The following is a 14,544-nucleotide window of genomic DNA, read 5'->3' on the forward strand; positions in this document are numbered from 1 at the left end:
ATGAACAAAATATGCCTTCCACAGAATATCCAAATATAAATAAATAATATATAATATTAATAAAATATATAAATAAGGGTTCTGCACCTCTTTACCTAAACTGATTTGATTGCTGATTGTTTTAGTTTTGTCTGTGAAGAATGTGGCAAAATCATCAGCTGTTAAATCAGCTGGAGGGGACAGAGGAGAGAACTGGATGTTTTTTTTGTGTGTGTATTCACTACTCACTGCTGTGTGTGCACTTGGATAGGTTAAATTCAGAGGACAAACTCACAGTATGAGTTAATAACAGCCAGGTGTGTCGAAACTAAACTCTACAGGAGCTTTACAGACTCACAGACACGCCTGTTTTACACACGTCACTCAAACACAGAACCAGGACACAGGAATCATGTGATTTTAGGGAAAGAGAAACTGAAGCGAGGTTGCGCTGTTGTGTGTTTTTCTCTCTGTAATCAAGCTGTAAAATGGCCGAAGCCAGATTTTCTCAGGATGAGTTGATGTGTCCAGTGTGTCAGGGTCTCCTGAAGGACCCAGTGACCATTCCCTGTGGACACAGTTACTGTGAGAGCTGTATAACAGGCCACTGGGATCAGGAGGATCAGAAGAGAGTCTACAGCTGCCCTCAGTGCAGAAAGACCTCCAGTCCAAGACCTGCTTTAGCTAGAAACACCATGCTGACTAAAGTGGTGGAAAAAATGAAGAAGAGGAAACGTCCTGCTGACTGTGACGCTGGAGCTGGGGATGTGCAGTGTGACGTCTGTACTGGAAGAAAATATAAAGCCCTCAAGTCCTGTCTGGTGTGTCAAGAATCATACTGTCAATCTCATTTTGACCATCATGAAGAATTTCATTCACGTAAGCCACACAAAGTGACTGATGCCACTGGACGACTGCAGGAGATGATCTGCCAGAAACATGAGAAGATCCTTGAGGTTTTCTGTCGCACTGACCAGAAATGTATATGTGTGCTGTGTACGACATATGAACATAAAGACCACGACACTGTATCAGCTGCAGATCAGAGGACAGAGAAACAGGTATTTGAAACTAACGATCAAGTTAATACTCAGTGTAGTGATCCAATAGTCTGTTTATTTTCTGTGTAGAACCGCAGATTAAATACACAGAAACACTATCAGTGCGAAGCTCTATGTCTGTGTCAGTTTCACTTTCATGATACTTACGCTTGCAGTGTTTGATGTTCGATGATTATAACCAGTCATCACTTCTGGAGTTTGAACCTACAGCCGTTGTTTATGACTTCATAAGTGACCTTTAAACTGCCTCACCCTATATTTACTGGATTCATCTGTTCACGTGATGATTTAGTGCCAGTAATTTTCGGTGACATTCACTATCATCTGTGTGTCCTGCAGAAGCAGCTGAAGGAGACACAGAAGACGTTCCAGCAGAGAATCCAGCAGAGAGAGAAAGATCTTCAGAAGCTGAGAGAGTCTGTGGAGTCTCATAAGGTGAGTCTGGAGAAGAAGAGAAATTTGTCTCCGTCTCAGTTCAGACTCACTGAAGCTGAATCACTGTGTGTCCTAACAGCGCTCTGCACAGACAGCAGTGGAGGACAGTAAGAAGATCTTTACTGAGCTGATAGAGAGGAAGCCGCTCTGAGCTGATACGACTGATCACGAAAAGGAAAAGCTGCAGTGAGTCGAGCTGAAGGGACGACTGCGGCGACTGGAGCAGGAGATCAATGATCTGAGGAGGAGAGACGCTGAGCTGGAGCAGCTTTCACACACACAGGATCACATCCAGTTCCTGCAGGTAACACAGATCTAGAAGAACAGGATCATAGTGGACTTGAGCCAGATCCTGCTGTGTCTTTAACTGCTCTAAAGTTATAATTATTGGTCAAACTAATTGTAGCCTTTGAGCTGTGTAACAATGTTCATAGATCAGGAAGGAAGGAGGCGGGAACTGGCAAACATACAAACAACTTTAATTATCAAATAAACACAAAATTAAAGTAAAAGTGGCAGCCCCTCACGGATGACTGCCGCACACAAAGCACAAAATAAAGTCCAGGCCTGGTCCTCTCTCGTCTTGCACTGTCACCACTCCTCCTTTTATCCTTCCGGAGCTCCTCCGTGGGACTCGAGACCCAAGAGTGGCACAGGTGTCGCTCATTACCATTCAACTCCACTGGCTCTGCTCCCACAGCTCTCGGCCCTGCCCCACTCATCACAAGCTGCTTTTCCTGAGCAAATCTACTTAACCCTACAATGAGACTCCACTGATGTGTTTGAGCTGTTAGATGGACATTTATGTTTTTAGCAGATGTTTTATTTACATTTACATTTAACCATTTAGCAGATGCTTTTATCCGAAGCGACTTACAAATGAGGAGAGCAATAGAAGCAATCAGACCAATGACAGAGCAACAGTATACAAGTGCTGTGACAAGTCTCAATTAGTCTAGCACAGTACACATAGCAAGGTGTTTTTTAAAATAAATTAGACCAAAATGAATAGAATAGAATAGAATGGAATAAAATAGAATAGAATAAATAGCTAGTATTAATAGGTCAGAATGCTGGCAAAAAAGATGTCTTTAGATGTTTTTTCAAAATGGCTAAAGACTCAGATGCTCAGTTTGAGAATGAGAGTAATTCTGTGCCTCTTTGGGAAAAAACCACAAGAAAAAAACACACCACCACCATAACACAGCACCACAAGGCATCGTTTACTTGCAGAACTCAATCTTCTGTAGGGTGCACAAGACTGAACTAGTGAGTTTAGGTATATTGGTGCAGTGTCAGGGGTTGTCTTGTAGGCAAATTTTTAACTTGAATAAAATGCGAAGCGAAAACTATTGGCATGTGTGCAAGCTGAAGAAGAGAGGTGTGACGTGAGCTTTCTTCGGCTCACTGAACACCACTCTCGCTGATGCATTCTGTATCAGTTGCAGAGGCTTGATTGTACATGCAGGAAGGCCGGCCAAGAGAGCATTACAATAGTCCAGTCTGAAGAGAACAAGCGCTTGGACACGGAGTTGTGCGGTTCCCGAGATGCTCACCTTCCTGAGGGCGGACAGGAGGTTCTGGTGGTTAACTGTGTCAAAAGCAGCAGACAGATCCAGCAAGAGGACTACTGAGGATTTGGAAGCTTCTTTTGCCAGTCTCAGGGCTTCACTAACTAAGAGCAGGACAGTCTAATTTGAGTGGCCGCTTTTGAAGCCAGATTGGTTGTTGTCCAGGAGGTTGTTCTGTGCAAGAAACATAGGCTGCATTTACACTGCAGGTCTAGAATTGGTTGAACACAACTTGCTCAAGTGTCTTTGCAATGAACAGTGGAAGGGATACCGGACTGTAGTTTTCTAAAAGTGCTGGATTTAGAGAGGGTTGTTTTAAGCAGTGGGGTTACCCGAGCCTGCTTAAATGCTGTGGGAAATGTACCAGAGTGAAGACAGGTGTTGATGATTTGAGTCAGCGCAGGTATAACTGAAGAAGAAATGGCCTGCAGGAGAAGAGTAGAGATAGGATCAAGTGGACAGGTAGTAGGATGATTGGAAAGGATAATTTTGGAAATGTCTGCCAGAGAGAGTGTGTATTATCATCCAAACTATTTTCTAGAAAGTTCACATATAGTGTAAGTATCAAATACTAGAATCTGTAGCTCTAATGTGAATTAATGAATATGAGAAGAATGAACCTGATGCTGTGAATGTGCTGGATTGAGGTGAGTTAATAAAGATCAGTCAAGTCAACAAGAGCCACACAAATCTGATCATTTTTACAAGATAGTTTGATCTCTAATTCTAAGGTTGTGGGTTCAAGTCTCGGGCTGGCAATACCACGACTGAGGTGTCCTGAGAACCCCCAACTGCTCCCCGGGCGCCCCTTGAGCAAGGCACCGAACCCCCAACTGCTCCCTGGGTGCTGGCAGCATAAATGACTGCCCACTGCTTCCGGGTGTGTGTTCACGGTGTGTGTGTTCATGTGCAGCTTTTGATGGGTTAAATGCAGAGCACAAATTCTGAGTATGGAGCACCATACTTGGCTGTATGTCACGTCACTTCACTTCACACTAAAGTGTGGAGCTGATGAGTTTTATTTTCTGTTTTCTGTAGAGTTTCCAGTCTCTCTCAGCACCTCCTAAATCTACAGATGGAAATGATGATCTCTTCAGTTGTCTCTTCTCTTTTGATGGTCTGAGAGAATCTGTCCATCAGCTGATAGACAAACTGGAGGATTTCTGCAAAGAGCCGCTCAAGAAGATCTCATACAGAGGTAAAGTCCTGGAGATTCATCTGCTCTCAGAAACCAGTCCATCATCATCTCATGTCATGGAGAACATCATATTAGAAATGTCTTAGAAATGAATGCAGGATCATGAGAATCACACTTTTCATGTCTGTTGATTTCCACAGTTCACAATCACCAACATTGATCATCTCTGGACCAGAAACGACTTCCTACAGTGTAAGTGCAGTGAAGGGAAGAAAACAAGCAGAAACTCACTGAGTGTGTTCATGTTCTTCCTGTAGAAGGTGAAGAGAGTTTTATAATTGATGTAAATGATGATTTGCACAGGATATCTGGTCATCTTTACTGAGACACTGATGATATACTGAACATGAAGAGTTCAGCTACATGAAAAGAACAAACAGATTCAAAATTCCTGATTTTGATGTGTTTTATCTCCATCAATTCCCATCTCACTCACTCTGGATCTGAACACAGTGAATAAATACCTCCGTCTGTCTGAGAGCAACAGAGTAATTGCTGTCACTGGCACAGATCAGTCGTATCCTGATCATCCAGACAGATTTGATGTGGGTCAGGTGCTGTGTAGAGAGAGTGTGTGTGGACGCTGTTACTGGGAGCTGGAGTGGAGTGGAGATAAAGGTGTGCGTATATCAGTGTCATATAAGAGCATCAGCAGGAAGGGATCGGGTAAAGAGTGTGGGTTTGGATCTAATGATCAGTCCTGGAGTTTATTCTGCTCTCCCTCCAGATACTCATTCAGACACAATAACATAAAGACTGCTCTCCCTGTAGAGTCCATCAGCAGTAGAATAGGAGTGTTTGTGGATCACAGTGCAGGAATTTTGTCCTTCTACAGCGTTTCTGACACAATGAGCCTCATCCACACAGTCCAGACCACATTCACTCAGCCGCTCTATCCTGGGTTTTGGGTTTATGTCGGATCATCAGTGAAACTGTTTTGATAAATCAGAATATAGTGATGAGAGATTATACCCATAATGCATGATAAATCAGTAACAGAGATGTTATAAAGTCTCTTCTTTTCTCTTCAAGACATTAATACTGCAGCTGAACTTCTGTCACTGAAATAACAGTCAGAATAACTGTGTGTAATAAATCCTCATATAGACAGTAAGATCAGTGTATGTAGATGTGCTTCTGTGCTTTTCTCAACATCTGTTTGTGTTGATTTCGTTTTTAATGTAGTGTCACATCAATAATTTCTATTATTACTATCAAAATTACAATTCAATTAAAATGATAAGTCAATCAATCATTTTCATTATTCACCTAATGGAGCTCCGGCCCTTTCCAGTGTTTTGTGTTCTTGTGTCACGAGTCGCTTATTTTATTGTTATGCATTTAATTGTTAAACATGGGATTTGTTTTTATTTTTAAGTTACAGCTTGTTAAGAATTTATTCTATTATAGACCAGTGGTTAAAACCTGTAAATGACATGAAATTTCAAGCTGTTGAAATTGAGTGTGTTTATTTACTTATCTGTGTGTGAGTGTGTGTGCACTTGGACGAGTTAAATTACAATGATTTTTGCCAATTATTGATGTTTTACCGTATATAATTCATTTTTTTTATATATAAAAAAATTATTGTTGTTTTGACATTATTTCATATACAGAATAGCACAGACAAACAATCAACTTTGCAACAGAAAAAAAACATGATAAATGTTAACAATAATAATAATAACTAGAAGGTAAAGATTAGTGAGACTAACTTAATGATTGGCTGTCCCTTGGAGGCAAAAGAGCCACATGGACTTTTGTTGTGTTCACAGTTCCTGAATTTTGCCTTGCAGCAGCGTTTCAAAAAAAAATGAAAAAAATCCACAACAGTAGACCACATTCTGTGGTCCGCCTATGCTGTTTTGGGTTTATGTCAATCAAAAGCCTAGGCTATGATAAATCAGCTTATGAGTCTGAGAGTTTAAGCTGTATGTTAGACAGCATGAAAGGCAGTAACAGAGATGTATAAAGACTTTTCCCCTTCAAGACATTAATAAGCAGCGCACTGTCTGTCAGACTGACGCAGAATCTGTCATTTTCACACTTCAACAGCTGAAAGTACACCTGCTTTGTCTCTTGGTTTGTTCTAATGGGTGGATTATGTGCAATCGCTGTAATATTTCGTTTTAAAAAGGTCTTAAACAATAAATAAACTCGTTTGTTGTGATCTTTATTACAATTCAATTAAGACTGATACTCGCTGATCAGAGCATGTGATTTCCTCTCTCCGTCCTTTCTCTCTGATCTGAGGCCAGATATCAATTATTAATAAGCCCTGACCCATGTAATAATCAATATGTTGGTTTAGCTTGTCAGTTTGAAATAAATTCAGGTATTTATTTATTTAACGATAAAACCAGTGATTTAAAAGTGAAACTAACATGACTCCTCCCTCAGTCCCGGGAATTGAAATTGTAGGGCGCAATTTACTTTCTCAGACAATTGGGAAGTCCTTGATGGGACTTTTAATACAATAATTTTAAAAAAAATTGTAAGTCTGATCAGTCTGAAAAGATATAGCAATGTTAAACTGAAAGTGCCGCAGGTCTCTGCCGAGTTTGGGGCTTGTGGCTTTAAAGCCCTAGGAGGAGATAGGTTTGCTAATTTAGTCTCAGACTCTCTTGTGCCAAGCCAACATAATAATTTGATTAAAACTAATCAGTTAAACTGAAGAGTGAATGGCAGAAATATACGAAACAATATTTAAAACCTAATATACTCCAAAATATACAAAGTACAAAGACTATACATGCACAAAAAATTATGTTAAAAGAAATATATACCTACACGAAAATTTTGACATACAAAAAAGTGGAACAGCGCTGAAAGAAGTCTACGTCAATAGAAAAAGAGGCAATTATAACCCAAACATGGAACCTTAAACAGGACTCTAAATCAATATGTGACCGGATGAGATTTATTATGGTTTGTGGATTCATTTGAATCAGTTTCCATTTTAATCTTTGCATATTTCCAATGGGAAGACACTGGGATTGTTTTAAAGTGGATGTCTATTCATGTTTTATTTGTATTTTAGGTGTGGCCTGAGAGCGCTAGCTATTGTTTCATAACCCTGTATCTACGGCTGTTTCTTACACTGGTTTCATCTACGGTTGTTCTTACGGCTGTTTTTGTATACTGTCTGATCCTACGGTTTCATTTTCCTGTGCATGCAGCTGACTGTGTGGCCATCACGGTGCTGGACCGCTGCTCCCCTGAGCGTTCTGTGCATTTATATCCACAGGTGAATGTTTGACGAGCTGTGATACTGAAGCTTAACAGAAGGGGAGAGTGTATTTGTTTCTTTTGCTGTAGTTTCTTTTTGGTTTGTCACTTGCTTTATGAATTTGTATGCACTGATTTGCTGTGGGGCTTGTCCCTTCTGTTAAGGTAAGCTTTATAACGATCTCTTTGTAACTATGGGCATTTAATTGGTGAACTGTTGATGAGACCATTCTTTATTGACTTCTGTGGTAAATAAATGTTTTATTTTGGTAAGTCACGTCTCTGGCTCTTTTAGTAGTATTGAACCTGTGTTTCCTTGAGTAGCACCTGAGGGTGTGTGGTATTTCCCTGGGTGCAAGTCTCCTTAATTCAAGTTAATAAACCTGTAAGATTCTCTAAAGTATGAGCCCAAAGTCTAATGGTGTCCTCTCTGGTGCCATGAAGGCGAGCAGTGGACAGTTCAAGATACACCACGTATATAAAAGTGAGAACCCAATATTGCTTATTAATAGAATGTGGAGGCTTCCATCTTGTTTCAACAATTTTCTTGGTCGCTGTCAAGCCAGTTAGAAAGACTCGCTTCTGCATTTTGTTAAGTTGGATATCAGAAAGATCATTTAAAATAAAGACAGAAGGGTACAAAGGGATTGAGACATTTAATACAGTGGACAGATTTTCTTTAACCATATTCTAAAAACAGGCAATCCCAGGGCACTCCCAAATCATGTGGGAAAAAAAAGTACCGATATCCCTTGTATGACAGCATGCAATTAGGATCGGGTTTAAGTTTCATCCTATAGTTTATGTGGGGTCATAAGTCTTATGAATAAAGTTTAAATGGATTTGTTGATGATCCGGATCCCAAAAAACACACAAAAACAAAACACAATACTTCCCAACAAAAAAAACTGGGATAACGGTCCAGAAAACCAACCTCCAAAGCAGAGTCTATTGTCAATGGAGGATACTGAGCCAGGGGTATTTTTTTAAGAGGGTATTTTTTCCAGAAAATAACCATATAATTTAGAAACGAATCCTCTTGTTCCTTGGGTCTTACAGGGTGCTCTTTGAGAGGAGCCATCCAAGGGACTCCTTAGGCCTTCATAGCTGCCCTCAACTATAAGTAAAAAAAAAGTGGAGCTTTGCAGGTTAAACTGAATAGAAAATTCTTCAAAGGTATAAAGGCCATTATATCACCCTAGGAGTGAATCCCCTTTGTCATACCACTGTCAACACTGGCCAAACTTAACTGGGTGCTTGCCAAATAACAAGCCATCATTATTAAAAATAGGAGAGTAGGGATTTCAATTAGAATGAATATAACAAACTTTTTCTACTGCTCTCCAGACAGACAGAACGTGTGACACTAAGGGACTGAAACGGAGTTTACACTTATTTAGAGGAATATTAGCAAATAAAGCTTTCAAGGAAGAACCAGATTTTTCTCCAGCGAACGCCAAGAAACTTCAATTTTGTCATCATACCAGCTGACTAGGGGGCAAAGTGTTAAAGTCCAGTGATACAACTTAAAATTGGGGCGTGAAAGACCACCAGAGAATCTATCACGTTGCATCATCGTGATATCTGAGATATCATCGCTTGGCTGCATAATTTCAACACCATCAACATCAATTCCATGTGACAGTATTAAATCTAGAGTATAAATTTCGACAATGAGTAGGTCCTGAGACGTGTTGTCTAACCCCAATAGAGTTCAGAATGTCTATAAATGCTGATCCACCAATGCATCTTTTTTCATTATCAACATGGATATTAAAATCACCAACAATTAAAACTTTACATCTGCAGCCAGCACGCACTAACTCGGATGTAAAATCAGCAAACTCTTTAATAAAGTCTGTATGGTGCCCTGGTGGCCTGTATACAGTAGCCAGTACAAACATCACAGGGGATTTATCATTAACATTTGTTTCTCTGGATAATGTTATATGAAGTACCATTACTTCAAATAAGTTATACCTGAAGCCCGCCCTCTGAGAAATACTGAAATCATTGTTATAAATTGAAGCAACACCTCCCCCTTTACCTTTTGGAAGCCAGCAGGACTGCGATCTCTGCACACAAGAAAGGGGCATCTGCTGCTTTCACTGAAGTGAAGTGGATGCCCCTGAACTTGGGAGGGCGTCCGGCTAACTGTATCGCATATCCGAGCATGACGGTTCGAAGAAGCAATCGAGACTGGCTGGGAAGCACTAGCCAGGCTCCCAGACACCGCGCAAGTGGCACCAACGGAACTACAGAGATGTACCCGCAGTGGGGCAGCGAGGAAGAACGCACGGACCCGGCCAAGGTGTCTCATTGCCGGACCGAGGCGGGGCTTTAATCTGTGTAACTCTTACCTGCGTTCGAGCAGAGGGTGCGTGGGTAGTCCGTTGGTTCATCCTCCAGATCCAGCCACCAACCGATGCAGCGATCGCAGGAGGAGCCCTCAGAGGTTGGTTCCTCGGAGGGGAATTCCCCTTTGCAACCGTGAGACCAGTCCGGCCAATGACAGAAGTAGGGCACCCCCAGCTGCCGCCAGAGGGAACCCTAGCTCTAGGCATTGGCACAGGCACTCTGCCCCTTTGCAGGAAACGGAGTCTGGTCCACAACTCTGAGATGGTCAGCCTCCCGCAATGGGAGCATGATTCGTCCACGAAAGCCACTTCAGCGTGCTTAATGCCCAGACACGAGAGGCAGCGATCGTGACCATCACCCGGTGCCAGGTAACGACCGCATCCAGAAACGCACCCGTGAATGCTCTTTTAGAATTGATATTATGATGTCCTCATGCAACACACAGGGGGTAGTGCAGCCTGATGTTTGCAACTCACTCGACACGGGAAAACCACTGCCGCTGAAGCGCCGTACCACCACTGGGAAGCGAAAAGCTAAATATATAAATATAACCAGCACAAGAGCCCTCGAAGAGTGTGCTCAAACTTGTCTTGTAGACTCGTAGCAGAAGGTCAGGAGCAGAACGATAGAACCACTCGGCTCTGAAGCGAAAAGCTAAATATATAAATATATATTTTTATTTTAAGACCATTAAAAACATTTTACCTCTAATTTCCCCATTACTGTAATGAAACCAGATGCCTTATTATTTTTTTTAATTCTCTGTGAACTATTAGAATTGTTTTAATAAAATTAGAATAAATCAAAGTACAACAAACAATTTACAAATATTTAAATAATATTTAAGATTAAGATTTTGTTTATATTACCTTAATTTTTCTCAATATACATGAATGAGAATTAATACATTCAATGCACAAGATCAAACACTGAAATACCAGATCAATATGTATTAGACACTAATTATATTTCAAACCAAAATAAAAATAAAAATATTTAAGAATTATTATTAATATATTTAAATTAAATAAAATGAAGCATCTTTTTTATTTTTGATAAGTTTGTCCTTAATTTTTTATTACTGTAATATGTTCAGATTTTGCATGACTCTATTTGCTCTATTTTCTATTTATTTACTCTCTATTTAATCTATCATGATAAAAAAATATGACTATACAATGATTTTTAAACATAATCTTAATAAAAAAAATACAAAACAAAAAACAATAAAAAAAAAAAATAATAAAAATAAAAAAAAAAATAAAAGACATAACAAAACTTATAACATAACATATAATATTTCACATCAAAATAAAAAGAAAAACATTTTATAATACAGTTTTAATATAAATATATTTTGCATAAATAAAATGCATTTTGGGACTGTTAAGATTTATTGACTTTGATTTTTTTATTACTGTAATGCGTTCAGATTTTTCATGATGTTCATGACTCTATTTTCTATTTACCCTTTTTTATTAATAAAATCAGAATAAATTAAATGCAAAACAACCAATAATTTTCATTAAAGTAAAAAGACTGGAGGAAAATGAGCACAATGCCAAAAATCTTGATTGTTTTAATTAAATGCAATACAACTCATTTATTTTTAATAAGAAGGAGGTTTTTTTTTCACTACAGTAAAGAGAAAAACAAGTACAATGTAAAAAAGAAAAAGTATTCCATTTTCTTTATATTATTATTTTGTTTTATAATTTCCTTAATTGAATAATTATTATAATGTTATTTAAAGGTTTAAATTTTTTTATAACATTCTACTACTTTATTTTCAATCACAATACATTATTTTTAATGTTTATTTTTAATATTCAGATGTCCAGTTTTCTTTTCATAATTAGAGCATTATTCAAAGGTTAACAAAAAGTGTCTTACAACATTTATAACTTTTATTTTCACCCAAAATATAACTTTATTTGAACGTTTATTTTTAATATTCTAAGAATTATTACTAACTTTTTTTACCCAAAATAATGATTTTTTTTTTAAAACACTCTAAGAGTGTTAGACTTGTCATTATTATAATTATATTCAAAGGTTCCCAAAATGTGACTTTTGCTTCGTTTTAACTCTATTTTCACCCAAAACTATAATATTATTTGAATGTTTATTTTTAATATTCTAAGAATGTTTTCTCAGTGTTACAAGAACATTTATCAAGTACAAATAAAATCTTTACTGAAGAAAATGAACGGTCCCATTCCCTCAGTTCATACTAAAGCCATAAAATCACCACAGTTCATACAAAATACATAAATGCAGCAGGGTTTGGTCAATTCAGCAAGTTTCTGTCATATTATTCAATTCCCATGTTACCATTCCACTCGCTCTCGAACATCCGGATCAATTTCCAGCAAAAAGCAGCAAACACTGACTCTAGTGCAAACAACCACAACAACCACTGTGCTTACATTCATTCAGACGGAGAGAGATGAAAGAGGCAGAAATCACTGATGAAGAGACGAGATGAAGAGTGATTGGTGATTTCCGAGCGGATCAAAGCTGCTTCTTCAGCATGTTAAACACATGCGTGTGTCGTGAGATGATTCCTCACAGAAAACACAAAAAAACAGATGATATATATATATATACGATTATATTTCCACCGAAAAAATAAATGCAACATATAATTACAAACAAAAAAATAAAAAAAATTGAATCAAAAAAAAACAAAAAAACAAACAAAAAAACAAACAAAATGAAAAAAATGGAAGAAAAAACAAACAAAAAAACAAAAAAAAAAACATATCATGATTTACAAAAAATATATTTAGTTAAAGTTTTAGTAGCAGTGCTGTATATATATATATATTAGTGCTGTCAAATGATTAATCACATCTAAAATAAAAGTTTTTGTTTACATAAATATATATATATATATATATATATAGACACATTAATGTATATATATATATATATATTAGTGCTGTCAAATGATTAATCACATCTAAAATAAAAGTTTTTGTTTACATAATATATGTATGTGTACTGTGTATATTTATTATGTGTATATAAATAGACACATTAATGTATATATTTTTCTGAAATATATACTGAATGTGTCTATCTATTATTTTTAAAAATAAAATAAAAATTAAAAAAAATTTAAAAATATACAAAATACTGAATGTGTGTGTATTTATATATACATAATAAATATAAACAGGACACACACACACACACACACACACACACACACACACACACACACACATATATATACGTATTATAGATATATATATATTTCAGACAAGAACAAGTTAAAATAACTGGAAATGAGAAATGTTAAATAAATGTAATATCTAAAAAAAAAAAACTACTATTAAAGTATTTAAAAGTTACAAATATTAAATATATAATTATATTTTTATGATATATTTTATTTTATGTCAGTTAAAGTTTGCATGCTGCATTTTTTATCTAAAATACAGTAAATATGTGAAATATTATTACAATTTAAAACAGCTGTTTTCTCTGTGAATCCAACTGTTAAAGTGTAATTTATTTCTGGTGATGCGCAGCTGTATTTTCAGCATCATTACTCCAGTCTTCAGTGTCACAACTGATCTTCAGAAATCATTCTAAATATGCTGCTTTGATGCTCAAGAAACATTTCTGATTATTATCAATGTTGAAAAACAGTTGTGCTGCACAATATTTTTGTGGAAAACTGTGGATGTATTTTTATTTTTCAGGATTCACAGATGAATAGAAAGTTCAAAAGAACAGTCATTTATTTAAAATAGAAATCTTTTGTAACATAGAAATGTCTTTAATGGACACTTTTGATCAATTTACAGTTTTTACAGACGCTAGGACACATTTCTCAATACTTAGGTCACTTTTGCAAAACTCTTCACACAGTTCTCTCCTAACCAACTTTCAGCTTGGCAAAGCAGTTCATTTCACATTCAAAATGCACTACAACTACCAAAACACTTTATTCAGCTCTCAAATCACTCATTTTTCCAGAAAGAACACTAGCAAAGGTTGACAGCCGACAAACACACACTTTGTCACCCACAAAACAAATGACCTAAAAACACTAACAACATGTAGCATTATACAGTGTGTTTTCTTGTGTAAAACAAGGACACATCTCTGTATATAATTCACTGCAATATATGTTACTGGAATGAATCAGACATGTTTACATCGCAATACCAAACTATTTCAGCAGTTGTCTCCTTTTGTAATGAAACTGAAAGAGTAACACCTGTGTAAATGTTCATCTACAATGAGAATCAGCTGTGGCTGTTTTTATAGCATTTAATTTTAAGATTTAAAATATATTTCATTAAAATATTACTGTAAGAAATGTAGCAAATTGCTGTCTTATTCAGTTTTGTATTATGTGATTGTTTTGAACACAGTCAGTTTAACAGTTTTGAAAACAATATGTAAGCATGTGCAAATTGGCCTGTACGTACAAAGAGTTTTTGGCAGTTGTGTTGTGTCTGAGTGAGAAAAGAATTCATGAAATTTGAGAGATGTAGTCATTGAATGCATTTTGTGGCCAAAGCAGTGATCATTGATCCTCAGTTTAGCCCCACATAGACTTCTGTTGTGCTCTCACTGTGTGAAGAGTTCTGCAAAAGTGACCTAAGTATTGAGAAATGTGTCCTAGCATCTGTAAGTCACTCAAATGCATCCTTGATTAATAAAAGTGTTTTTGCAATTTCATATGTGTATTAAT

The 14,544-nt window shown here is 37.1% G+C and overlaps 1 protein-coding gene across 1 annotated transcript; it reads left to right on the forward strand.

Annotated features, from left to right (window-relative positions):
* Positions 1–238: 238 nt before the first annotated feature.
* On the forward strand, positions 239–1,626 carry LOC109054810 (E3 ubiquitin/ISG15 ligase TRIM25-like). The gene is made up of 3 exons (XM_042752236.1): positions 239–1,040; positions 1,380–1,475; positions 1,567–1,626. Exons 1-3 carry the CDS (start codon positions 468–470, stop codon positions 1,624–1,626), a joined length of 729 nt encoding a protein of 242 aa, XP_042608170.1. The 5' UTR covers positions 239–467.
* Positions 1,627–14,544: the final 12,918 nt, after the last annotated feature.

This window comes from Cyprinus carpio, chromosome B24 (assembly GCF_018340385.1).
Source record: "Cyprinus carpio isolate SPL01 chromosome B24, ASM1834038v1, whole genome shotgun sequence".
Taxonomy (NCBI): domain Eukaryota; kingdom Metazoa; phylum Chordata; class Actinopteri; order Cypriniformes; family Cyprinidae; genus Cyprinus; species Cyprinus carpio.

Excerpts from the sequence above, each read along its gene's own strand:
- LOC109054810 (XM_042752236.1), top strand. The coding sequence starts at position 468 with ATGGCCGAAGCCAGATTTTCTCAGGATGAGTTGATGTGTCCAGTGTGT. Across the intron at positions 1,041-1,379 it reads ATCAGAGGACAGAGAAACAG|AAGCAGCTGAAGGAGACACA; the intron begins GTATTTGAAACT and ends TGTGTCCTGCAG. Across the intron at positions 1,476-1,566 it reads AGTCTGTGGAGTCTCATAAG|ACAGCAGTGGAGGACAGTAA; the intron begins GTGAGTCTGGAG and ends CGCTCTGCACAG.